This window comes from Oncorhynchus gorbuscha, linkage group LG03 (assembly GCF_021184085.1).
Source record: "Oncorhynchus gorbuscha isolate QuinsamMale2020 ecotype Even-year linkage group LG03, OgorEven_v1.0, whole genome shotgun sequence".
Classification (NCBI taxonomy): Eukaryota; Metazoa; Chordata; class Actinopteri; order Salmoniformes; family Salmonidae; genus Oncorhynchus; species Oncorhynchus gorbuscha.
Genome location: NC_060175.1, coordinates 21,992,364 through 22,020,181, shown reverse-complemented (window position 1 = coordinate 22,020,181; position 27,818 = coordinate 21,992,364). Strand labels below are relative to the sequence as shown.

The 27,818-nt window shown below is 45.6% G+C and overlaps 1 protein-coding gene across 2 annotated transcripts in view; it reads left to right on the top strand.

The window, feature by feature from the left end:
• Positions 1-27,818, top strand: part of LOC124028075 (serine/threonine-protein kinase WNK2-like) — a 59,431-nt gene that overhangs the window by 9,862 nt on the left and 21,751 nt on the right. For both annotated transcript variants that reach the window (XM_046340237.1, XM_046340240.1), the window contains exons 2-12: positions 9,175-9,347; positions 9,645-9,865; positions 10,548-10,705; positions 11,603-11,691; positions 12,107-12,326; positions 14,306-14,440; positions 14,551-14,659; positions 15,823-16,016; positions 18,403-18,576; positions 19,552-19,704; positions 23,173-23,490. In XM_046340237.1, coding sequence (XP_046196193.1) covers positions 9,175-9,347; positions 9,645-9,865; positions 10,548-10,705; positions 11,603-11,691; positions 12,107-12,326; positions 14,306-14,440; positions 14,551-14,659; positions 15,823-16,016; positions 18,403-18,576; positions 19,552-19,704; positions 23,173-23,490 — 1,944 coding nt within the window. The remainder of the gene's footprint in view (positions 1-9,174; positions 9,348-9,644; positions 9,866-10,547; positions 10,706-11,602; positions 11,692-12,106; positions 12,327-14,305; positions 14,441-14,550; positions 14,660-15,822; positions 16,017-18,402; positions 18,577-19,551; positions 19,705-23,172; positions 23,491-27,818) is intronic.

The following is a 27,818-nucleotide window of genomic DNA, read 5'->3' as shown; positions in this document are numbered from 1 at the left end:
AAACTCAGCTCTCAGCTATTCAGTCCCCTTAATGCAAATTACTCTAAAAGCAAAGCCATGCATTAATGATAGTGACATTGTGCCTATTGATGTGTCTTTGGCACCATTGTGTTTAATACAACTCTATTCTCTACATTGTCACCGGACTGAAAAATGACCCCCCACGTTTCTGTAGGTCAGATCTGGGTTTGGTCCATTTGCAGTCAATTTTCTGTACTGCTGCATAGAACGTTTTAGGGTGTCACAAGAGGAGCTGAGAGAGGAGTTTAGTGTCAGAGCAGAGAGTTGAGAGAGGAGTTTAGTGTCAGAGCAGGGAGTTGAGAGAGGAGTTTATTGTCAGAGCAGAGAGTTGAGGGAGGAGTTTAGTGTCAGAGCAGAGAGTTGAGAGAGGAGTTTAGAGTCAGAGCAGAGACAGCTGAGAGAGGAGTTTAGTGTCAGAGCAGAGACAGTGGAGAGAGGAGTTTAGTGTCACAAGAGGAGCTGAGAGAGGAGTTTAGTGTCACAGCAGAGACAGCTGAGAGAGGAGTTTAGTGTCAGAGCAGAGACAACTGAGAGAGGAGTTTAGTGTCAGAGCAGAGACAGTGGAGAGAGGAGTTTAGTGTCACAAGAGGAGCTGAGAGAGGAGTTTAGTGTCAGAGCAGAGACAGCTGAGAGAGGAGTTTAGTGTCAGAGCTGAGAGTTGAGACAGGAGTTTAGTGTCACAAGAGGAGCTGAGAGAGGAGTTTAGTGTCAGAGCAGAGACAGCTGAGAGAGAAGTTTAGTGTCAGAGCTGAGAGTTGAGAGAGGAGTTTAGTGTCAGAGCAGAGACAGCTGAGAGAGGAGTTTAGTGTCAGAGCAGAGACAGCTGAGAGAGGAGTTTAGTGTCAGAGCAGAGACAGCTGAGAGAGGAGTTTAGTGTCAGAGCAGGAGCTGAGAGAGGAGTTTAGTGTCAGAGCAGAGACAGCTGAGAGAGGAGTTTAGTGTCAGAGCAGAGACAGCTGAGAGAGGAGTTTAGTGTCAGAGCAGAAACCGGTGAGAGAGGAGTTTAGTGTCAGAGCAGAAACCGGTGAGAGAGGAGTTTAGTGTCAGAGCAGACCGGTGAGAGAGGAGTTTAGTGTCAGAGCAGAAACCGGTGAGAGAGGAGTTTAGTGTCAGAGCAGAAACCGGTGAGAGAGGAGTTTAGTGTCAGAGCAGAGACAGCTGAGAGAGGAGTTTAGTGTCAGAGCAGAGACAGCTGAGAGAGGAGTTTAGTGTCAGAGCAGAGACAGCTGAGAGAGGAGTTTAGTGTCAGAGCAGAGACAGCTGAGAGAGGAGTTTAGTGTCAGAGCAGAGACAGCTGAGAGAGGAGTTTAGTGTCAGAGCAGAGACAGCTGAGAGAGGAGTTTAGTGTCAGAGCAGAGACAGCTGAGAGAGGAGTTTAGTGTCAGAGCAGAGACAGCTGAGAGAGGAGTTTAGTGTCAGAGCAGAAGACAGCTGAGAGAGGAGTTTAGTGTCAGAGCAAACAGCTGAGAGAGGAGTTTAGTGTCAGAGCAGAAACAGCTGAGAGAGGAGTTTAGTGTCAGAGCAGAGACAGCTGAGAGAGGAGTTTAGTGTCAGAGCAGAGACAACTGAGAGAGGAGTTTAGTGTCAGAGCAGACCGGTGAGAGAGGAGTTTAGTGTCAGAGCAGAGACAACTGAGAGAGGAGTTTAGTGTCAGAGCAGAGACAACTGAGAGAGGAGTTTAGTGTCAGAGCAGAAACCGGTGAGAGAGGAGTTTAGTGTCAGAGCAGAGACAGCTGAGAGAGGAGTTTAGTGTCAGAGCAGAGACAGCTGAGAGAGGAGTTTAGTGTCAGAGCAGAAACCGGTGAGAGAGGAGTTTAGTGTCAGAGCAGAGACAGCTGAGAGAGGAGTTTAGTGTCAGAGCAGAGACAACTGAGAGAGGAGTTTAGTGTCAGAGCAGAGACAACTGAGAGAGGAGTTTAGTGTCAGAGCAGAGACAACTGAGAGAGGAGTTTAGTGTCAGAGCAGAGACAACTGAGAGAGGAGTTTAGTGTCAGAGCAGAGACAACTGAGAGAGGAGTTTAGTGTCAGAGCAGAGACAGTGTCAGAGCAGAGACAGCAAATGTTCCCATGAGAGAGGAGTTTAGTGTCAGAGCAGAGACAGCTGAGAGAGGAGTTTAGTGTCAGAGCAGACAGCTGAGAGAGGAGTTTAGTGTCAGAGCAGACAGCTGAGAGAGGAGTTTAGTGTCAGAGCAGACAGCTGAGAGAGGAGTTTAGTGTCAGAGCAGAGACAGCTGAGAGAGGAGTTTAGTGTCAGAGCAGAGACAGCTGAGAGAGGAGTTTAGTGTCAGAGCAGAGACAGCTGAGAGAGGAAGAGACTAGTTCACTGGCATTGGTTTAGAACAGCATCTGATACATTTCACAAATCTGTGTATGGATGTGACGTCATAATTGAACAATTCATGCAGTATACACAGCCTACCATATGCACCCTTCGGCTATGCCTGTAAATACACTGTTTCAGTGCACAGGCAGGTGAGTCAGAATATGTGTTGTGGTTCCAGAACTAAGCCAAGGGAGAGGGTGATATTCAGTAGTTTCAGACACAGAGGGGTCCTGTACCTGGACTTTGAATTACTCCCCTCTGGGCGCAGGTATAGGGCACCCCTCGGCAGGAAAAATAGAACGAGACAATCATTTGTGCCAGGTGTCATATCCCTCCTAAAAAGCTCGGGCAAATGTTCCCATTGACTCCGTAAGGCCAACAGGCCAGTCTTTTCTTCTTTTTTTATTTCATGTTTTACTTCTTATTTCTTACTATTATTATTTTTATTGGTGTGTAACTGTTATGAAAGTTTTATTGTCAATTTAGTTTTGTATTAAATGCAACTTTAAATGTGTACATGACACTGCAACAACATTTCCCCATGGGGACAATAAAGTCAGTTGAAGCAAGTAAGCAAGCAAGCCAGTCCAGTCAGTCAGTCAGTCAGTCAGTCAGTCAGTCAGTCAGTCAGTCAGTCAGTCAGTCAGTCAGTAAGTGTGTTTTTGCTATGGAGCTGATGCAGCAGTTTCAGTGTTAGACCCAGGATTGGAGAGGGTATTTTTTAGGAACAATTTTAGCCTGGAGCCCCCTTGTTGTTTAGGTTCCCCAGGGGGAGTCAAGGTGCATCTCAAATGCCACCCTATTCCCTATACAGTGCACTAAAAGTAGTGAACTATAAAGGGAATAGGGTGTCATTTGGGACACAGACTTAGTCTCCTCTGCAGCCTGTCAGGTCCTCTATGCTGGGAGAGGAGAGATTTTATTTATTTTACCAGGTAAGTTGACTGAGAACACATTCTCATTTACAGAAATGACCATGGGTAATAGTTACAGGGGAGAGGAATGAGCTAACTGTAAGCTGGGGATGATTAGGTGACCATGATGGTATGAGGGTCGGGTTGGGAATTTAACCAGGACACCAGGGTTAACACCCCTACTCTTATGATAAGTGCAATGGGTTTAACATCCCAGCCAGAAGACAGCGGACTGACCAGGACCAACCCTGCTTAGTTTCAGAAGTAAGCCAGCAGTGGGATGCAGGGTGGTCTGCTGCTGGTTAATGAGAGAGGATGGATGATATGAGAGGAGAGATGATATGAGAGAGGAGATGAGAGGGGAGATGAGAGATGAGAGATGAGTGGAGTGTGGAGAGATGGGAGAGGAGAGGGGAGAGGAGAAAGGAGAGATGGGAGAGGAGAGGGGAGAGGAGATGAGAGAGGGGGGAGGAGAAAGGAGAGGGGAGAGGAGATGAGAGAGGGGAGAGGAGAGATGAGGAGAAAGGAGAGATGAGAGAGGAGAAAATAGAGAGGAGAGATGAGATGAGAGAGGAAAGATTAAAGGTGCATACGTCTGTGATTGGAGTAGGGCAGAAACTAGGCAGGCTGTGAGAGCAGATATTCCCTCTAATAAACTGAAAGAGTGTGTGTGTGTGGGGGCGCAGAGTGATAATTCAGCAATTATACTCTCCATGGAGATAACACCTCGCCCTTCAGTGCTCCTGTGCTACAGTGATACAGGGCCTCAGGACATCAAAAGTGTGTGTGCGTGAGAGAGAGACAGAGAAGAAATATATATAAAGAAATATTAGGGAAATGAAAGAGATAGCAAAAGAGAGAGATAATTGAGTGAAAAGAAAAAGGAGATACAGCCGAGATTGTCTAAGACATCTTCTGCAGAAATACTTGATACATGTACTAATACTTATTTAGTAAATCAACTGATCATATGGATGTGTTTCCCTCTCACGGTCCCTATCTCTGGGCCAGACTGATTTACCAGGTCCTGATTGTCTCGGATCAGTGGATGATGCAACATGATTCAGGGAATAAAATACTGCCAGCTGCCAGTGTGTCTGATCAGCTGAGGATAACAGTGGGGAGAACATCTATATATATATATGCATACAAAGCATGTACCTTTCATCATAGGTACACTTCAACTGTGAGAGATGGAATCTAAAACAAAATCCAGAAAATAACATTGTATGATTTTTAAGTAATTAATTTGCATGTGTAAGTAGGAAAACCTGCAAAATCGGCAGTGTATCAAATAAAATACTTGTTCTCCCCACTATATATATATATACACACACACACACACACACACACACACACACACACACACACACACACACACACACACACACACACACACACACACACACACACACACACACACACACACACACACACACACACACACACACACACACACACACACACACACACACACACACACACACACACACACACACACACACACACACACACACACAAGCACTCCCCACTGCAGAGAGAGAGAAGAGGGAAAAAGGGGGAGTGTGCGCCTGTGCAAGTCATTTGAAGATACACAGCAATCGGCTCGGGCTGCTGTGTATCGGAGACAATAAACCCATAAGTATTTAATCGTAGCTAATTGCATTCATTCTGGGTCTCACCCATTCTGTTAGAGCAGGACTCTAGTGCTGCTAGCTTCTCTGTTTTCTATCACGATGACAAAGCTCAGTAAGGCAAGCAGATGGTGTTAGTGCCACACCCTGCCTTGGAGAAAATCCATAGACAGTCACATGATCCTTATATAGCCCCGAGCAACTCCCTTACCATCATTCACCTCCTTCCAGAATAGGATCCTAAATAGGAAATACAGTATTGGCAATTAAGGATAGGTTTACAGATGTACGATCTTAATTTGACCAGTACTGTTGCAGCAAAATAATCCTGCAGAAACAGGATTTGAATGTTTAGGCTACATGAGATGTGCAATGCTGTTAATATAACCGTGTGTTATTGCGTGTTTTCAGTGAATTTATGTAAATCATGAAGCTCATCTGCATTTCCTATGGTGCTAGAAAGTTATCAGCAACAAAGGAGTGATCAAATGAAGATCCTACATCTGTAATAGGCTAGCATTTGTTTACTAATATGTTAGTTGTTAGGATATACGACAGCTTAGATGGTTATGGGCTTTAGGTGAAATTCGACTCGGCACCTTCCTCCAATAATCCATGCTTGTGAATGGACATGATTTAATTCTGCAATCGGGAACTCTGTAACACTCTATGCACACGGTTCCCTGAAAAAAAATGTGTGTGTGTTTGTTTGTATGTGTCTGTGTGTTTATAGTGCCTTTAGAAAGTATTCATACCCCTTGACTTATTCCACATTTTGTTGTGTTACACCCTTGGATTCAATATTTTTTTTCTCACCCATCTACACACAATGCCCCATAATAACTAAGTAAAAATATGTTTTGAGAAATTCTGTCATATTTAATGAAAATGAATTACAGAAATATCTTATTTACATAAGTATTCACACCCCTGAGTCAATACTTTTTAGAAGCACCTTTGGCACTACTTACAGCTGTGAGTCTTTCTGGGTAAGTTTCTAAGAGCTTTCCACACCTGGATTGTGCAACATTTTCCATTATTATTTTCAAAATTCATTAAGCTCTGTCAAATTGGTTGTTGATCATTGCTAGACAACCATTTTCAGGTAACGCCATAGATTTTCAAGTAGATTTAAGTCAACACTGTAACTCAGCCACTCAGGAACATTCACTGTCTTTTTGGCAAGGAACTCCAATTGTAGATTTGTGCTTTAGGTTATTGTCCTGCCTAAAGGTGAATTCATCTCCCAGTGTCTGGTGGAAAGCAGACTGAACTAGGTTTTACTCTAGGATTTTGTCTGTGCTTAGCTCTATTCCGTAAATTTTTTATCCTGAAAAACTCCCCAATCCTTAAAGATTACAAGCTTTCCCATAACATGATGCAGCCACCACTATGCTTCAAAGTATGGAGAGTGGAACTCAGTAATGTGTTGTATTGGATTTGCCCCAAACTTAACACTTTGTAGTCAGGACAAAAAGTGAACTGCTTTGCCACATTTTTTGCAGTATTACTTTAGAACCTTTTCCAAACAGGATTTATGTTTCAGAATATTTGTATTCTGTACAGGCTTCCTTCTTTTCACTTTGTCATTTAGGTTAGAATTGTGGAGTAACTACAATGTTGTTCATCCATCCTCAGTTTTCTCCTATCACAGACATTACACTCTGTAACTATTTTAAAGTCACCATTGGCCTCATTGTGAAATGCCTGAGTGGTTTTCTTCCTCTCCGGGCAACTGAGTTAGGGACGATGCCTGTATTTTTGTAGTGTCTGGGTGTATTGATACACCACCCATAGGGTAATTAATAACTTCACCATGCTCAAAAGGTAAATTCAATATCTTCTTTTTTTTTCTTTTTTTTACCCATCTGCCAATAGATGCCCTTCTTTGCAAGGCATTGGAAAACCTCCCTGTTCTTTGTGGTTGAATCTGTGTTTGAAATTCACTGCTCGACTGAGGGACCTTACAGATGATTCTACTGTATGCGTGGGGTACAGAGATGAGGAAGTCATTCATAAATCATATTACTGCACACAGACTGAGTCCATGCAACGTATGTGACATTTTTGCTCCTGAACTTGTTTACAGTGCCTTGCAAAAATATTCACCCCCTTTGGCGTTTTTCCTATTTTGTTGCATTACAACCTGTAATTTAAATATATTTTTATTTGGATTTCATGTAATGGACATACACAAAATAGTCCAAATTGGTAAAGTGAAATGAAAAAAAAATACTTGTTTCCAAAAATTATAAAAAAACAAACAAACTGAAAAGTGGTGCGTGCATATGTATTCACAACCTTTGTTATGAAGCCCCTAAATTAGATCTGGTGCAACCAATTACCTTCAGAAGTTACATAATTAATTAAATAAAGTCCACCTGTGTGAAATCTAAGTGTCACATGATCTGTCATGTGATCTCAGTATATATACACCAGTTCTGAAAGGCCCCAGAGTCTGCAACACCACTGAGGAAGGGGCACCACAAAGCAAGCGGCACTATGAAGACCAAGGAGCTCTCCAAACAGGTCAGGGTCAAAGTTGTAGAGAAGTACAGATCAGGGTTGGGCTATAAAAAAAGACCAGAAACTTTGAACATCCCACAGAGCACCATTAAATCCATTATTAAAAAATGGAAAGAATTTGGCACCACAACAAACCTGCCAAGAGAGAGCAGCCCACCAAAACTCACAGCCCAGGCAAGGAAGGCATTAATCAGAGAGGCAACAAAGAGACCAAACATAACCCTGAAGGAGCTGCAAAGCTCCACAGCGGAGATTGCAGTATCTGTCTGTAGGACCACTTTAAGCCGCACACTCCACAGAGCTGGGCTTTACGGAAGAGTGGCCAGAAAAAAAGCCACTGCTTTAAGAAAAAATAAGCAAACATGTTTGGTGTTCGCCAAAAGGCATCTGGGAGACTCCGCAAACATATGGAAGAAGGTACTCTGGTCAGATGAGACTAAAATTGAGCTTTTTGGCCATCAAGGAAAACGCTATGACTGGCGCAAACCCAACACCTCTCATCACCCCGAGAACACCACCCCCACAGTGAAGCATGGTGGTGGCAGCATCATGCTGTCGGGATGTTTTTATCAGCAGGGACTGGGAAACTCATCAATTGAAGGAATGACGGATGGCGCTAAATACAGGTAAATTCTTGAGGGAAACCTGTTTCAGTCTTACAGAGATTTGAGACTGGGACGGACGTTCACCTTCCAGCAGGACAATGACCCTAAGCATACTGCTAAAGCAACACTCGAGTGGTTTAAGGGGAAACATTTAAATGTCTTGGAATGGCCTAGTCAAAGCCCAGACCTCAATCCAATTGAGAATTTGTGGTATGACTTAAAGATTGCTGTACACCAGCAGGAACCCATCCAACTTGAAGGAGCTGGAGCAGTTTTGCCTTGAAGAATGGTCAAAAATCCCAGTGGCTAGATGTGCCAAGCTTATGGAGACATATCCCAAAAGACGTGCAGCTGTAATTGCTGCAAAAGGTGGGGGGGGGGGGGTGAATAGTTATAGTTATGCACATTCAATTTTTCTGTTTCTTTTGTCTTATTTCTTGTTTGTTTCACAATAAAAAATATTTTGCATCTTCAAAATTGTAGGCATGCTGTGTAAATCAAATGATACAAATCCCCCCAAAATCTATTTTAAGGCTGTGTCTGATGTGTGTGTGTGTGTGTGTATATATATAAACTGTTCTGTGCTACGTAACCAATATCCATCCCACTGTATCGCCAATAGGGGCTGAGATAAAAAAAAAAACTACAAGCCTCAGATTTCCCACTTCCTGTTTGGATTTTTTTCAGGTTTTTGCGTGCCATATGAGTTCTGTTATACTCACAGATATCATTCAAACCATTTTAGAACCTTCAGAGTGCTTTCTATCCAATACTAATATGCATATGTTAGCATCTGGGACAGAGTAGCAAGCAGTTTACTCTGGGAATCTTATTATATTTATTAATACTGCCCCCCTGTCACAAAGAAGTTAACTCCAAACATAGCCTACATTAATGGGTTTGTAGTCCAATCACATAACTGCTGAGACAATGGAATAGTGAATAATGGATGTTTTCAACTTGAATGCAGCATGGTCAAATCCCTATAAAATCATTAGTGACAATATTTGTAAATATTTCTATTGATACTTTATATTCAAAATCACAAGCATGGATATATTATAGAGATGATGTTATGCCAGAGAATTTAAGGAACTGTGTCCCTTGTTATTTTCTGTCTTTACCTTCCCCTCTCTTATTTCTTCTCTTAGGACCGTAAACTGACTAAAGCGGAGCGTCAGAGGTTTAAGGAGGAGGCAGAGATGTTGAAGGGTCTCCAGCACCCCAACATTGTGCGTTTCTATGACTTCTGGGAGTCACCGGTCAAAGGGAGAAAGTGCATCGTTCTTGTGACAGAGCTCATGACCTCAGGGACACTAAAAACGTGAGACACACACAACCAACAGCATGCCCCCCCACACACTCCCACACAACAGTGCTGAGCTTAACATTAAACACAAGGTAAGGTATCACCTCCTTCCTAAGCTGTTCTTATGAAATGAAGAAAGAGTAACTTTAGACAAGGGAAAATTCCACTGGTGTCAATTTTCATGGAATGAAATAGTTCCTCCACATTTTGATTCATAGTTGAGTGATAGTTGTTCATTATCAGATGGATTGTAACGTTAGTGGTCTTGATGATGAAAATCTTGATGATGATGGTCTGCCCTTTATCTTCCAGGTATCTCAAGCGTTTCAAGGTGATGAAGCCCAAGGTTCTGAGGAGCTGGTGTCGACAGATCCTGAAGGGCCTCCACTTCCTCCACACCAGGACCCCTCCCATCATCCACAGGGACCTGAAGTGTGACAACATCTTCATCACCGGCCCCACCGGTTCCGTCAAGATAGGAGACCTGGGATTAGCTACGCTGAAGAGGACCTCCTTCGCCAAGAGTGTCATCGGTGAGGATGAGGAATCATGCTCTTTCATGCTCTGCTTGGAAGGGTAGTAAATACATCACCTGTAAAAGAGTATGGAATCTATTTTATTTATTTTTTATTTCACCTTTATTTAACCAGGTAGGCTAGTTGAGAACAAGTTCTCATTTGCAACTGCGACCTGGCCAAGATAAAGCATAGCAGTGTGAACAGACAACACAGAGTTACACATGGAGTAAACAATTAACAAGTCAATAACGCAGTAGAAAAAAAGGGGAGTCTATATACAATGTGTGCAAAAGGCATAAGGAGGTAGGGGAATAATTACAATATTGCAGATTAACACTGGAGTGATAAATGATCAGATGATCATGTACAGGTAGAGATATTGGTGTGCAAAAGAGCAGAAAAGTAAATAAATAAAAACTGTGGGGATGAGGTAGGTGAAAATGGGTGGGCTATTTACCAATAGATTATACTGTAACTATGCATTTCATGGATTATGACAGTAATTCTGTTGAGACCTGCTCGTGAATTCAATTAGCCTCTTTTGGATAGGTATATGTGAATTAGCTTAGCATGTTTATCATTTTAGCATAAGTGTGTTCCAGTGTGTAAGGAAAAACCTTCTGTTTCTTTCTGAAGGAGCCCTGTAACTCTTGTGACCTTTGACGTTTGCCCTCTTCTCTGACCCCTGTCGTCCCAGGCACCCCAGAGTTCATGGCCCCTGAGATGTATGAGGAGCACTATGATGAGGCGGTGGACGTCTATGCCTTCGGGATGTGTATGTTGGAGATGGCCACCTCAGAATACCCCTACTCCGAGTGCCAGAACGCTGCTCAGATCTACCGCAAAGTCACCGGCGTGAGTCCAGCGAATCCATCTTCAATCTTATCTATCACCCACACCATTGCTAGCACCAATGTTTTCTTACTAGCACCAACCCACCCACACCATTACTAGTGCCAACGTTTACTTACTAGCACTAACAGCAAAGCCATACAGATCTACAGTGAATAGTTAAAAAGTTTACCATGGTGGTGCAAGCTGTTTGTACTAACAAAACAAACATACATAAGATCACAGATACAGGCTTCTACAGAGTCACTCAGAAATATCAAAGTAGCACTAATGTTACTATAGAGATGCCAGTATGAATGAAGTGCACAGGAGGCTGGTGAGGGAGGACGGCTCATAATAATGCCTGGATTGTAGTGAATGGAAAGGTATCAAACACATGGAAATGACTTAAGGAGACTTAAGGAGAACATGTCTGTGTTTCAAATGGTATTTTATTCCTTACATAGTGCACTACTTTTGATGGACTTTTCCCTATGCAGTGAAGTACATAGGGAATAGGGTGCTATTTGGAACCCATATTTGGAACATGTGCCCATATGTTTTTCCAGTGGGAGCTTCCTGACCATGTCACTGCCCTGCGGGGAATCTGTTCTTAATGGGGTATGACATTTGTCAGCCATCTTGTCACAAAGAATGCAGGTTGAACGCTGTGTGTGTTGTGGTTTTTGGGACTCAGGGAGACATCACCCGATATTTGTGGACTCCAGGAAGAGTAACTGTCGCAACTGGGGATCCAAAAAATAAACAAATGTTCTTCATGTTTGTGATCATGAAGATTGTTCTTGTTTTTGTGTCTGAATGTGAGTGTGAGTGTCAGTGTGAGAACGGTTGAGATATCATATTATATTCTTCGTACTTGTCATCCTGAAGATAGTTGTTATTTGTGTCTGGCATCTCCAGGGGGTGAAGCCTGCCAGTTATGATAAGATCAGTGACCCAGAGATTAAGGAGATCATCGGGGAGTGTATCTGCCATCGGAGGGAAGAGAGGTAAGTGGATAGAGTCAAGTCCATCTGTAAAGTAAAGAACTGAGCAGATAGAAAGCATTAAATGGTAAAAACACACACACACACACACACACACACACACACACACACACACACACACACACACACACACACACACACACACACACACACACACACACACACACACACACACACACACACACACACACACACACACACACACACACACACACACACACACACACACTGTTTCTGTCCTGAGGTATGAAGTTGGTGCTCGTATTTGGGTCTGCTACTGTTGATGTTTTTATGTGTACTGACATTTCACATCTCTGGATCCGACGGATACTATAACCTTTGCACAGCAGCAGTGTTATGTGTGTGTGTGAATGTGCGTGTGCGTGTGTATACTGTACTGAATGTGGGTTGTCCTCAGGTACACCATAAAGGACCTCTTGAACCATGCCTTCTTTGCGGAGGACACAGGCGTAAGGGTGGAGCTGGCCGAGGAGGATGATGGGAAAAAGAATTCCATTGCCCTCAAGGTGTGGGTGGAGGACCCTAAGAAGCTGAAGGGGAAGTACAAGGACAGCGGGGCCATCGAGTTCACCTTTGACCTGGAGAAAGAGACCCCAGAGGGTGTGGCCCAGGAGATGGTGAGTTGCCGAGCCATATGTAGAGATTATAACTCTGCTAGGGCTCACGTTATCATGGTTCAGAAACGGTTGGTGTATTTGCAGTGCCCGTTGCAGAGTATGATATGGATATATGATGTAGACTGAAAAACAGAACTATAGATACACTTTATTTGTTGAGTCAAAATATATGTTTTTGTTCTATGATAAGGGAAGTGTTTATTTTTTTTTGTTGATCTAACCACTTGGGGTGTCCTCTAGAGTGTAGTGTCTGTCACTCTCTGTGCTATGGTGATCTTAGTTTCGTCTGTTCTGTGCAGACTATATCTCCCAACATGCCAACATGCCTCTGGGGGCTGTTGTACAATTGGTGGTAGTCATGAAATAGTGTTTTTGAGATTCCAGTCAGACAGCACAGAATCACTGATCTACAAATCGCCTTGCTCAAACCGATCCCGGACAGTAACAGACAGTAACAGACTCATCTCCCAACACTCTCCTGATATAATGACCCATTATGCAATCAGTAAATCGTCATTGGTCTCGTGGACGGGCCGGTATGATCCAGGAAGGTATTGATTTAGATCACAACAACCAGTTATTCCGGTTGACCCCGCCTGACCCTGTGTCCCATCTGAGAGCGGTGGGGTGGGGAGGGGCAACCTTCTATCTTTGGGTGACTGTGATACAAAGATAGACCATCAACTGATGTCCCTAAAATGGTGTCGGATCAATTCTAATTCCCACAGTAGTTCATATGCGACCCTGTTTAGTGATAACCTGTCTGTTGTAGGTGGAGTCAGGGTTCTTAGTAATAACATCTGTCCTGTCTTGTTTTGTCCTATCCTGTTGTGCCCTTCCCTGCCCTGTCTGCATTGCCTTACCATGTCCTGTCCTATCCACTCTGCATTGATATGTCCTGCCCTGTCCTTCTATTTCCTGTCCTGTCCTGTCTGCATTGCCCTGCCAAGTCATGTCCTGTCCTGTCTGCATTGCCCTGCCATATCCTTCCCTGTCCTGTCTGCATTGCCCTGGCACAACCTTCCCTGTCCTGTCTGCATTGCCCTGCCACATCCTTCCCTTTCCTGTCTGCATTGCCCTGCCACATCCATCCCTGTCCTGTCTGCATTGCCCTGCCACATCCTTCCATGTCCTGTCTGCATTGCCCTGCCACATCCTTCCCTTTCCTGTCTGCATTGCCCTGCCACATCCTTCCATTTCCTGTCTGCATTGCCCTGCCACATCCTTCCCTGTCCTGTCTGCATTGCCCTGCCACATCCTTCCCTGTCCTGTCTGCATTGCCCTGCCACATCCTTCCCTGTCCTGTCTGCATTGCCCTGCCACATCCTTCCCTGTCCTGTCTGCATTGCCCTGCTGCATTGCCCTGCCACATCCTTCCCTGTCCTGTCCTGTCTGCATTGCCCTGCCACATCCTTCCCTGTCCTGTCTGCATTGCCCTGCCACATCCTTCCCTGTCCTGTCTGCATTGCCCTGCCACATCCTTCCCTGTCCTGTCTGCATTGCCCTGCCACATCCTTCCCTGTCCTGTCTGCATTGCCCTGCCACATCCTTCCCTGTCCTGTCTGCATTGCCCTGCCACATCCTTCCCTGTCCTGTCTGCATTGCCCTGCCAAGTCATGTCCTATCCTGTCTGCATTGCCCTGCCACCTCCTTACCTGTCCTGTCTGCATTGCCCTGCCAAGTCATGTCCTGTCCTATCTGCATTGCCCTGCCACATCCTCCCCTGCCCTGTCCAGTCCTGTACTATTCTGTGTACTGTCCAGTCCTGTACTATTCTGTGTCCTGTTCTGTCCTCTGTAGGTGGACTCTGGGTTCTTCTGGTTTAGTGAAAGCAAAGACAATTTAGTGAAAGACCCTAAACAGTAGAGAAGATGAATGGAGAAATGGGTAACATGTGGAGCATGGGGATTCTTGACCAATCACATTTACGTTGCCATGCTGCGTCACATTGCACTCCCTTTAGTGCCTCTCTGTTGTAGGTGGAGTCGGGCTTCTTCCTGGACAGCGATGTGAAGATAGTAGGAAAGTCCATCAAGGACCGAGTGGCTCTCATCAAATGGAGGAGGGATCGGACCGTCCCTGCAGTCGGCACCCAGACACAGAACCTGCTACAGGTTTGTGCTTTTTGTCATGGTTGATGTTGGTTTTTAATTTGTTCCTTTATTTGTCTGTCTGAATCAATGTTATCATATTATTATTAACCAAATGAACAACTCTGCTGCAGTGGCCCAGCATGGGGTTACCACCACAGGGGGCGCCACTGGCCCCAGCAGAGTCTGAGGAGGAAGAGGGTGACCAGCCCCTTACCCTGCTCTGCAGCCTGCCGGCCCCATGTAAGAACCTGCTCTGCAGCCTCTGAACTAATAGCAAAGACAGAGACACAGGAAAACAACAAACAAATAAAGAAACAAACACATAGACGAATGTGCATACAAGAAAACGGACCAACACTTAAAGTACCTGAAACACACACACCTATACATACACGTGTCACCTTCTCTTGAGGCAGGGCCGATCTGTTCAAAGTAATCCGGATGAATATCTACAGGGCTTATAGAGGACAGGTAGAGATAGAGGGACATGAAGGCAGGTCAGTGTGTGTATGTGAGCGAGCGAGAGAGAGCGAGAGCGAGAGAGAGAGACTGCTGCAGGGTGTGAATAGCACCAGTGACTCAGCTCAGAGTCATGTCCCAGCTTTTGAATTATAATGACGCTTAATCTCTTTGTCCCTCTGTTTCTTTCTTACGCTATAGCTTTCAAATTCAAGCTGCTTTATTGGCATGGAAAACATTGTGTCAATATTGCCAAAGCAACCATGTATACAATATATATTGTAATAAAAGTAATAAAAGTAAGTAACAATAACAAATAATAATATAAAATGGTAGTAAATAATAATACAAAAGTAAATACAAAAATAACAACAATATAGTAGAAATGTAATAAATATTACAAGCTAAACATGGAAAATGAAACTATAACTAACTTATAACTAAATAACTGTCATCTTCACCATTACATCAGTACTACAACTACAATCATTATTACTACTACTCCTACTACCACCACCATCATTAAACTGCTATCATTCTCATCACCCTACTACCCATACCACTACTATTTGGAATGATAAACAACAATAATAATAGAAATAACAATAATAGTAATAACAATAATACTAATAATTAGTAAGTTACTATTCACTATGCAGATGTTATTATTCAGTGTCCCTCAGGCTATGGCAGGCAAATACATATTTGGCTGCAAGAGGAGCCATTGCTACTTCGCCCATGAGTATTTTTAGTTTTTTCTCTGGGTTTAATAAGTTAAAATTTGGAATAAATGTAGTCATTTCTGTGAATAATGAATCACTTGTAGAGGAATATGTCTCACAGTAAAGGAGAAAGTGCATCTCTGTGGCTACCCCCACCCCCCTCTCTCTCTTGTCTGAGGTTGGCGTAATGTTTTCTCCACACACTGTTCCCTATTATTCTAGACAGTCAGCACAGTGCCCCCTACCAGTCCCTCCCAGAGCCCATATCTACACCCCAGGTCTACAGCCCACCTGTGCAGTCCCAGGCCCAGCTGCACCAGGCGGCCTACCAGCAGCCCACTGCACAGCCTCCGCAGGTGGCCTACTCCCATGCTAGTACCACACAGTTTCATCAGGGGGCCAACCAGTCTCCACCTGTAAGTTCTCTCACACAAAATACCCCATTGTCTCAAACTCATACAGTGAGGGGAAAAAAGTATTTGATCCCCTGCTGATTTTGTACGTTTGCCCACGGACAAAGAAATGATCAGTCTACAATTTTAATGGTAGGTTTATTTGAACAGTGAGAGACAGAATAACAAACAAAAAAATCCAGAAAAACGCATGTCAATTGCCAACAAGGGTTTTGCCACCTAGTACTAAGTCATGTTTTGCAGAGGGGTCAAATACTTATTTCCCTCATTAAAATGCAAATCAATTCATAACATTTTTGACATGCGTTTTTCTGGATTTTGTGTTGTTATTCTGTCTCTCACTGTTCAAATAAACCACCATTAAAATTCTAGACTGATCATTTCTTTGTCAGTGGGCAAACATACAAAATCAGCAAGGGATCAAATACTTTTTCCCTCACTGTATTTCAAAACATATTCTCACTGCAAGTGTCAGATATACCCTTTGTCTCTCTAGCTCCTTGTTTATGTTGTGTTTTGGGTAGTTTCTGTCTTCGTAAAGACAAACTGAACTAAAATATGTTTTCTTTTGTCCGATCGACCTGAGCAGCACTACTTCAGTGAGCCCTCTGCATCTCAGAATCCTCTTCTCTCCCCTGAGAGGGCAGAATATTGGTTTGCTGGTTGTGGGACCAATGAGAGGACAGTGAGTTGTGGTGGGAGCAATCAGTGCACTAGGCGTGGAAGCACCTCCTTGATTGACATGTGCAGGACCCACTCTCTCCCTAAGCCACTGAGTCGTTCTCACTGCCACCTCTGTCCCAAACGAGAAAATACCCTATGTGGGAGCCGAGAAGGGGACGAAATTTCAGAGGAGTGCGCAGCAGCCTCCCTCCCCCCTTCCCCTCAGGATCCTGTCCTGTCCCCTCCACTGTCCCAGCATCATCAGTGTTCCTACCATGACTCAATCAGTCAATCAGTCAATCATCCACATCCTGCCATCCTGGTTACAAAGCCCATACAATGCCCCTCTGACCTGCCCCTGCCCCACTCCCACTCCCTCCCACTCCCACTCCTGCAGAGCCTGTGCGAGCTTTGACCTTCTACTGAGGACCAGGATGGAGACCGGGAAGTCTCTAGGCTACCCCCAAATGCCCCCCTCCCTCCCTCTCCCCAGTGCTCACCAGTCCACACCCCCATCAATCTCCCCCACCTCCTCTCACTGCTCAATATCCCTCCAATCACTTCCTCCCTGTCTGCTCCTCCATCTCCCTTCTGGACCACACCCTCACATCTTGCCCCACCTCCTTACCTATTGGTCCGCTCCTCTAGTGGAGGTCTGTCCCTGCTCAACCACTGTCTAAGACACATCGTCAGTCGCAGGAGCAGCTCCCCAACACCAATAGACACCCTGTACTGGCCCAGCCAAAGCTATGGAAAGGCTGGGCTTCGCAGGACCAGCTCCCCTATACCACCAGACACCGGGGCCTGCTGGCCTGGCCAAAGCTATGGAAAGGCTGGGCTTCGCAGGACCAGCTCCCCTATACCACCAGACACCAGGGCCTACTGGCCTGGCCAAAGCCAGCCCACATCTCCTGTGCCTGAGCATTCTAATCAAGACCAGGGCTTGGGCTTGGGCCTGAGTTTGGAAAAGGCCCTGCTTCTATCGCCACATGACAGCGAAGGCAGACCAGGTGGTCCAGGTGGCACAATGGTAGGTCAGGGATACGACAGGCTTGATTGAACTTTGTCCATGCCCATCAGATGCCATAGCGACACCCGACCTAGCTGCAGCAGGGGCATGGGGCTGGTTCTTCTTCCTGCTTTGCTCAGCTTCCTCTGTCCCTTCCATGATGACCAAGCGCAACAATACTTCCCAATCCAAAATCCACCCCCAATAGGATTACAAAGTTCCGATAACTTTCCCAAATTTCCCAGGTCTTCCAGAAATCGGAGGATTGCAGATTTCCTGTTTATTCCCACCTGATTCTGGAAATGTTCCTCTTGTGATTTCTGAAAAACCTGGGTAATTTGGAAAAGTTACTGAAATTTTGCAACACTTCCCCCTCAGCCTCAGTTCTAGCTGTTTCTGTTCCCTCCTCAGCAGACAGAGAATGTCTCGGATTACTAATTATTCTATGATATGATGGATCACCTGTGTAGATCCCCTTACTACTGCAACAGCCTCGCTCCTTTATCCTGCAGTTTCCAGCAGCAATATCAACCCTGCTCACAATGATTCACTCCTGTGTTGCTCCTGTGAAGGAACATTTCTCAGTTGAAGATGCTGATTATTTTTTTTGTGTTGGTCTCAATGTTCATTTTCTTCTCCAGATGATTGTTCGATATGATGTGTTATAGATCCTCTTAGCCATGAGCTGAAAGCCAGCCTTTCCCCTGTGTGTTCCAGCCCAGTACAGGATTGACCCAGCCCCAGGCTCAGCATATCTCTGCTTCAGCCACACCAGGGCCTACAGTACATAAGAGCAGACCAGCTGCAACACAGAGCTTCCCAGCTGCTGCCCATGTCCCCACTGGACAGGCACAGGCACAGCTTACTGCTCCTGTCCAGCCCAACCAGGAGGTAAGGGTCTGTTCTGAATCCAACACTTGGGTGTGAATGTGTGTTTGTGTATGTGCATGTGTGTGTGTACCTGTGAGTGTGTAGCTATGAGAAGTGATAGTTTGTGGGACTCTTAATATCAAAATATTGACAGTCCAGTCAGATGCTGTCTGTCCCCAGGCTTCTGTTCAATGAGCAGAGATGAAGGTGGCTGTGATGTTTGTTGTTCTCAGCTGTGAGTACAGTATATTCACACATAGACAAGCCCTGTGGTGTGTATGTGTGAGCCCGGATCCTTGTGTTTCTGTGTGGGTGTCTGTATGTGGGTGTGTGTGTGTGTGTTTGTGTGTGGGTGAGCGTTTGTTTGTGGGTGTGTGTTTGTGGGTGTGTGTGTGGGTGGGTGTTTGTTTGTTAGTGTGTTTGTGTGTGGGTGGGTGTGTGTTCGTGTGTGGATGTGTGTTTGTTTGTGTGTTGGGTGGGTGTTTGGTGTGGGTGGGTGGGTGTGTGTTTGTGTGTTTGCGTGTGGGTGGGTGTGTCTTTGTGTGGGTGGGTGTGTCTTTGGTGTTTGTGTGTTTGTGGGTGGGTGTGTGTTTGTGTGTGGGTGGGTGTGTCTTTGTGTGTGGGTGGGTGTGTGTTTGTGTGTGGGTGTGTGTGTGGGTGTGTGTTTGTGTGTGGGTGGGTGTGTGCATATGTGTTTGTGGCCAACCAGACCCGGTGACATGTGTGTATGTGCGGTACGTGTACCAGTCAGACAGAAAAAACAGACAGATATGGCTGTTTGCCAACCAGACTTGGTGACAGGACAGGCAGAGTGTTTGAGGCAATAGATTATGTTTGTGGAACAGGACAGATATAGATGTTCAATTAACTTTGTCATGACGTTTACTTACCCTGCCTGTCTGTCTCTCTCCCCTCGCCTCTATCCTCTCTCCCCATCTCTCCCCCACTCTCTCTCTCTCTCTTGTTCTCTCTCTATCTCTCTCTCTCCTACTACAGTTGTCTACCAGTCAGCCTCTACCTGAGCAGTGCTCTGACATCACCACCAGTCTTGTCCAATCAGCTGCCTTCCTGGCCAGCAGTGCTCCTCCCCCTCTACAGCAGCCTGCCCAGGCCACACCCCCTATTGAGCCACTACAGATCAAGACAGAGGTGGGAAGTAGATAGTCTCGCTTGACAGACTCATGACGCTCAAGCAACACAGATGGAGTTGAAATCGGAAATTTACATACACTTAGGCTGGAGTCATTAAAACTTGTTTTTCAGCCACTCCACAAATTTCTTGTTAACAAACTATAGTGTTGGCAAGTCGGTTAGGACATCTACTTTGTGCATGACACAAGTCATTTTTCCAACAATTGTTTACAGACAGATTATGTCACTTATAATTAATTGTGTCACAATTCCAGTAGGTCAGAAGTTTACATACACTAAGTTGACTGTGCCTTTAAACAGCTTGAAAAATTCCTTAAAAAGATATCATGGCTTTAGAAGCTTCTGATGGGCTAATTGACATCATTTGAGTCAATTGGAGGTGTACTTGTGGATGTATTTCAAGGCCTACCTTCAAAGTGCCTCTTTGCTTGACATCATGGGAAAATCTAAAGAAATCAGTCAAGACCTCATAAACAAATTGTAGACCTCCACAAGTCTGGTTCATCCTTGGAAGCAATTTCCAAACGCCTGAAGGTACCACGTTCATCTGTACAAACAATAGTACGCAAGTATAAACACCATGGGACTATGTAGCCGTCATACCGCTCAGGAAGGAGACGCGTTCTGTCTCCTAGAGATGAACATACTGTGGTGCGAAAAGTGCAAACCTATCCCAAAACAACAGCAAAGGACCTTGTGAAGATGCTGGAGGAAACAGGTACAAAAGTATCTATATTCACAGTAAAACGAGTCCTATATCGACATAACCTGAAAGGCCGCTCAGCAAGGAAGAAGCCACTGCTCCAAAACTGCCATAAAAAAGCCACACTACTGTCTGCAACTGCACTGATGAAACAAATATAGAACTGTTTGGCCATAATGACCATCGTTATGTTTGGAGGAAAAAGGGGGAGGCTTACAAGCCGAAGACACCATCCCAACCGTGAAGCACGGGGGTGGCAGCATCATGTTGTGGGGGTGCTTTGTTGCAGGAGGGACTGGTGCACCTCACAAAATCCATGGCATTATGAGGTAGGAAAATTTTGTGGATATTTTGAAGCAACATCTCAAGACATCAGTCAGGAAGTTAAAGCTTGGTTGCAAATGGGTCTTACAAATGGACGATGACCCCAAGCATACTTCCAAAGGTGTGGCAAAATGGCTTAAGGACAGGTATTGGTATTGGAGTGGCCATCACAAAGCCCTGACCTCAACCCTATAGACAATTTGTGGGCAAAACTGAAAAAGTGTGTGGGAGCAAGGAGGCCTACAAACCTTACTCAGTTACACCAGCTCTGTCAGAAGGAATGGGACAAAATTCAACCAATTTATTGTGGGAAGCTTGTGGAAGGCTACCAGAAACATTTGACCCAAGTTCAACAATTTAAAGCCAATGCTACCAAATACTAATTGAGTGTATGTAAACTTCTGACCCACTGGGAATGTGATGAAAGAAATGAAAGTTGAAATGAATCATTCTCTCTGCTATTATTCTGACATTTCACATTCTTATTCTTAAAATAAAGTGGTGATCCTAACTGACTTACTGAGTTTTTACAAGGATTAAATGTGAAAATTGAGTTTAAGGTGTATGTAAACTTCCGACTTCAACTGTATATCATATAGAGTTGATCTGTAAATGCATAATCGCAAGTAATAAGTAATAAGTATTGAGAGTAACATGTAAGAATTCTAGTCAAAAAGTGCCCTGTAGGACTGACAGCGAGGGAAGGTCTTTGTGGGTGCACACGTACTGCAAAACCAATGAATAAAAGGAACAGGCTTCTCTCCATAGTGAAAATCATACATCTTGTTTTGTTTGTTTGTTTTTGTTTCAGGTTGATTGTGTTTGTACTTTATATTGTTGTCACTGGGGACACAGAATTTATGGATTGGGCCTTTAATTAATGAATTAAGATCAGGGGTTGTTTCACTCCTAATCTAAACTGATGCCTGTGGAAAACAGAGAGATTAAAGCTTTGTGTTTATTACGTTCTCATTATGTTTATTTCACTTTTTTTATTCCATAGTTTCCCTCCTTGCCTTACCCTGCCATGGTGGGGACACCAGGCGGATGCGAGTTTGTCCCCTACTCCCCGGCTGCTCTGTGCCCTGTCTACCCCCCAAGGATTTCCCTCCCTGTACCTGGTCCCCTCAGCCCCTGTTACTGTACTGTGCCCTCCCTAACCACTGTTGGCACCCCCCAGATCCCAGTGTCCCTGGCCCAACAACCCCAGCAGACGTTAGGCATGGCAGTACCCATCCCCCTGCTTGCCATGACCTTGCCCCCTAGGATGCCCTGACAGCAGCCATGGCACCAGTCGGTCCATCTTGCCACCCCTCAGCAAGACCTCCCCCCTCTCCAACCCTCTTACCACCTGCCCCTCTCCGATGTACACCCTACCGCCCCCCTTGCCCACCTCCCTGAGAAACACGTGGCAGAGCAACCTCTCCATGTGAATATTCTAATTAATGCTCACTGTAGGGTTGTAAAATTCTAGAAATTTCCCCCAAATTACCTAGTTTTCCTGAAATCCCGTTTGGAAGATTCCTGGAATTAGGTGAGAAGGAGTAAGGACATTCACAGTCCTCTAACCAGGGTTTCTGGTAATCTGTGGAAAGGTACAGGAATTTACAACCGTAGCTTACTATGATGCCCGAAACACAGCAAACCTCCCAAATACATTACGTATACTGGATTTACAAAACCTTCCAAATATGTTTGCTTTGCATTTTTACTTTAAGTTGAAATGTGGACAGTAAGACATGGACAGTAGCACAGTTCAGAACACACATTTGGATGAACTAGTAGGTTGTACCATAGAAATAGAATTGGAACATCTAAACCTGGCAATTTGACTGGAAATCTCAAAGAATTATGGGTAGACTTCCTGCTTTTACTTTCTGCTTTTAATTCCTGCTTCCCTCCTATGGGTATGCTCCCGGTGGCCTCCAGTCCACCTATTATGCCATTATTGACTTGAATGGGGACGCCCGTTCCATTCCTTCTATTTACAACTAGCACTCACAGTCTCATGTCTGAATTAAACATTCATCAATATTGCTCAAATGTCAAATTTAGAATTTGTTGCAAGGTCCAATTTTGAAGTGTTTAAGGTGAAGTTTAGGAATAAACTCCGAAATCTTAAGGTTAGGCATTAACTGTGAATGGTTATGGTAAGGTTTAGGGTTTGGGATAGGCTTAAAACCAAAATCTTAAAACTACTTTCTATCGCTGGATTCGAACGTGCAACCTTTGGAATCAGAGGGAGATGCATACGTCTATCCACCATCCCTTTCCACAACACCCTTGTAAAACCCTAGCGCTTACTGTTGCCTCTAGTGACCGGTTCCGAAAACAGACTTATATGACAGGTGACCTGTCTGTCTATTTCTATGGGTTGTACAATGTTAGCAGTAGTGGCAAAAAGGGTACTGTAATACCTAAGTTATTCCTCCCTCCAGATCTGGATCAGTACCCCTCAGGACCCCCAGGAAGAGGCTCCGGTGTCACCACTGGCCCCGCTCCACCCCGTCCAGCCTGCCGTCCTGTCCCCTCCCCGGAGGGGGCATATGGTTGACCCCGACCCTGCTGCTGCAGCCAGGTCTGATCAGACACTCCCTGAGAGTCCAGCCCCGGACCCACCCCTGGCTCCGTTCTCGGCTCTGGCTGCAGCCTTGCAGCAGGCTGGCACCCAGAAAGGTACCAGCCTGCCCACGACTCAGCAGAACCTGGAAACTGAGTCCATATCTACCGTTTCCCAACCCGAGGCCAGCCAAGAGGTAGGTAGCTACACAGACAGTTCCCAACCCTACAGCTCCCTACAGTTCACTAAAGTACCCTACCCTACAGTTCCCTACAGTTCACATCAGTTTTCTACAGTTCCCTACCCTACAGTTCCCTACAGTTCCCTACAGGACCCTACAGTCCCCTACAGTTCCCTACTGTACAGTTCCCTACATTTCTCTACAGTTCCCTAGCCTGCAGTTCACTAGAGTACCTTACAGTACCCTGCAGTACCCTACAGTTACCTACAGTACCCTACAGTTCCCTAATCTACAGTTCCCTACTGTACCCTACAGTTCCCTACAGTACCCCACAGTACCCTAAAGTTACCTACAGTACCCTACAGTTCCCTACTGTACCCCACAGTTCCCTAGAGTACCCTGCAGTTCCCTTCAGTTCTCTAAAGTTCCCTACCCTGCAGTTCCCTACAGTACTCTAAAGTTACCCACAGTACCCTAGAGTTCCCTACAGTACCCTAGAGTTCCCTACCCTACAGTTCCCTACTGTACCCCACAGTTCCCTAGAGTTCCCTCCAGTTCCCCAGTTCTCAGTTCCCTACCCGGCAGTTCCCTACAGTTACCTACAGTACCCCACAGTTCCCTACAGTTCCTGACCCTACAGTTCCCTACTGTACCCTACAGTGTCCTACCCTAGAGTTCCCTAGAGGTCCCAGTTCCCAAGTTCCTGACCCTCCAGTTCCCTACTGTACCCTACAGTGTCCTTCCCTAGAGTTCCCTAGAAGTCCCTCCAATACCCTCCAGTTCCCTACTCTACAGTTCCCTACAGTTCCCTACAGGACCCTAAAGTTACCTACAGTACCCTACAGGTCCCTACATTCCCCTACAGTTACCCACCCTACAGTTCCCTACAGTATCATACAGTTACCTACCCTGCAGTTCCCTACAGTACCCTACTGTTCCCTACCCTGCAGTTCCCTAGAGTTCCCTACAGTACTATAAAGTTACCTACAGGACACTACAGTTCTCTACAGTACCATACAGTTCCCTACCCTACAGTTCCCTACAGTAACCTACAGTAGCATAAAGTTACATACAGTACCCTACAGTTACCTACAGTACCCTACAGTTCCCTACAGTTCCCTACCCTACAGTTCCCTACTGTACAGTTCCCTACATTTCTCTACAGTTCCCTACCCTACAGTTCCCTAGAGTACCTTACAGTACCCTGCAGTACTCTACAGTTACCTACAGTACCCTACAGTTCCCTACAGTACCCTACAGTGTCCTACCCTACAGTTCCCTACAGTACCCTCCAGTTCCCTACCCTGCAGTACCCTAAAGTTACCTACAGTACCCTAAAGTTACCTACAGTACCCTACAGTTCCTGACCCTACAGTTCCCTACTGTACCCTACAGTGTCCTACCCTAGAGTTCCCTCCAATACTCTCCAGTTCCCTACCCTACAGTTCCCTACAGTACCCTCCAGTTCCCTACCCTGCAGCTCCCTAGAGTTCCCTACAGAACCATAAAGCCCCCTACAGTACCCTACAGTTCCCTACAGTACCCCACAGTTCCCTACCCACAGTTCCCTACAGTAGCATAAAGTTACCTACAGTACCCTACAGTTACCTACAGTACCCTACAGTTCCCTACAGTACCCTACAGTTCCCTACCCTACAGTTCCCTACTGTACAGTTCCCTACATTTCTCTACAGTTCCCTACCCTGCAGTTCCCTAGAGTTCCCTACAGTACTATAAAGTTACCTACAGGACACTACAGTTCTCTACAGTACCATACAGTTCCCTACCCTACAGTTCCCTAGAGTTTCCTCCAGTACCCTACAGTTCCTACAGTACCCTACCCAGTTCCCTACCCAGTTACCTACAGTACCCTACCTACTACTCCACAGTTCCCTACCCTGCAGTTCCCTAGAGTACCCTACAGTACCCTACAGTACCCTGCAGTACCCTACAGTTACCTACAGTACCCTACAGTTACCTACAGTACCCTACAGTTCCCTACCCTACAGTTCCCTACTGTACAGTTTACCCTACAGTTTACAGTACCCTACAGTTCCCTACCCTGCAGTTCCCTAGAGTTCCCTACAGTACCCTATAAAGTTACCTACAGGACACTACAGTTCTCTACAGTACCATACAGTTCCCTACCCTACAGTTCCCTAGAGTTTCCTCCAGTACCCTACAGTTCCCTACCCTGCAGTTCCCTACAGTACCCTACTGTTCCCTACCCTGCAGTTCCCTACAGTACCCTACAGTACCCTACAGTAGCCTAAAGTTACCTACAGTACCCTAAGTTACCTACAGGACACTACAGTTCTCTACAGTACCATACAGTTCCCTACCCTACAGTTCCCTAGAGTTTCCTCCAGTTCCCTCCAGTACCCTACAGTTCCCTACCCTACAGTTCCCTCCAGTACCCTACAGTAGCCTAAAGTTTCCCTAAGTTACCTACAGGACACTACAGTTCCAGTACCAGGACCCTACAGTTCCCCCTCCATTGTACAGTTCCCTACATTTCTCTACAGTTCCCTACCCTGCAGTTCCCTAGAGTACCCTACAGTACCCTGCAGTACCCTACAGTTACCTACAATACCCTACAGTTCCCTACCCTACAGTTCCCTACTGTACCCTACAGTACCCCACAGTACCCTAAAGTTACCTACAGTACCCTACAGTTCCCTACAGTACCCCACAGTACCCTAAAGTTACCTACAGTACCCTACAGTTCCCTACAGTACCCCACAGTTCCCTAGAGTACCCTGCAGTTCCCTACAGTACTCTAAAGTTACCCACAGTACCCTACAGTACCCTACAGTTCCCTACAGTTCCCTAGAGTTCCCTAGAGTTCCCTCCAATACCCTCCAGTTCCCTACCCTACAGTTCCCTACAGTACCCTCCAGTTCCCTACACTGCAGTACCCTAAAGTTACCTACCGTAACCTACAGTTCCCTACAGTCCCTTACAGTTCCCTACCCTACAGTTCCCTACAGTACCCTACATGTCCCTACATTCCCCTACAGTACCCTACATGTCCCTACATTCCCCTACAGTTACCCACCCTACAGTTCCCTACCCTGCAGTTTCGTAGAGTTACCTACAGGACACTACAGTTCTCTACAGTACCATACAGTTCCCGACCCTACAGTTCCCTAGAGTTTCCTCCAGTTCCCTCCAGTACCCTACAGTTCCCTAGAGTTTCCTCCAGTTCCCTCCAGTACCCTACAGTTCCCTACCCTACAGTTCCCTACAGTACCCCACAGTTCCCTACAATACAGTTCCCTACAGTAACCTACAGTAGCATAAAGTTACATACAGTACCCTAAGTTACCTACAGTACCCTACAGTTCCCTACCCTACAGTTCCCTACTGTACCCTACAGTTCCCTACTGTTCCCTACAGTACCCCACAGTACCCTAGAGTACCCTGCAGTTTACCCTACAGTACAGTACCCCACAGTACCCTAAAGTTACCTACAGTACCCTAAAGTTACCTACAGTACCCTAAAATTACCTACAGTACCCCCTAGAGTTCCCCCACAGTTCCCTCCAGTTCCTACAGTACTCTACAGTTCCCTACAGTACCCTCCAGTTCCCTACCCTGCAGTTCCCTAGAGTTCCCTCCAGTACCCTCCATTTCCCTACCCTACAGTTCCCTAAAGTTACCCTCCAGTTCCCTACCCTGCAGTACCCTAAAGTTACCTACCGTACCCTACAGTTCCCTACAGTCCCTTACAGTTCCCTACCCTACAGTTCCCTACAGTACCCTACATGTCCCTACATTCCCCTACAGTTACCCACCCTACAGTTCCCTACAGTACCCTACTGTTCCCTACCCTGCAGTTTCCTAGAGTTCCCTACAGTACTATAAAGTCACCTACAGGACACTACAGTTCTCTACAGTACCATACAGTTCCCTACCCTACAGTTCCCTAGAGTTTCCTCCAGTTCCCTCCAGTACCCTACAGTTCCCTACCCTGCAGTTCCCTACAGTACCCTACTGTTCCCTACCGTATAGTTCCCTACAGTAACCTACAGTAGCCTAAAGTTACCTACAGTACCCTAAGTTACCTACAGTACCCACAGTACCCTAAAGTTACCCACAGTACCCTAAAGTTACCTGCAGTACCCTACAGTTCCCTACTGTACCCTACAGTTCCCTACTGTACCCTAAAGTACCCTAAAGCTGTACCCTACAGTGTCCTACCCTACAGTTCCCTACACTGTTCCCCTCTACAGTGTCCTAAACCCTACAGTTCCCTAGAGTTCCCTACTGTACCTTACAGTTCCTACCCTACAGTTCCCTAGAGTTCCCTGCAGTTCCCTACAGTTCCCTACAGTTCCCCA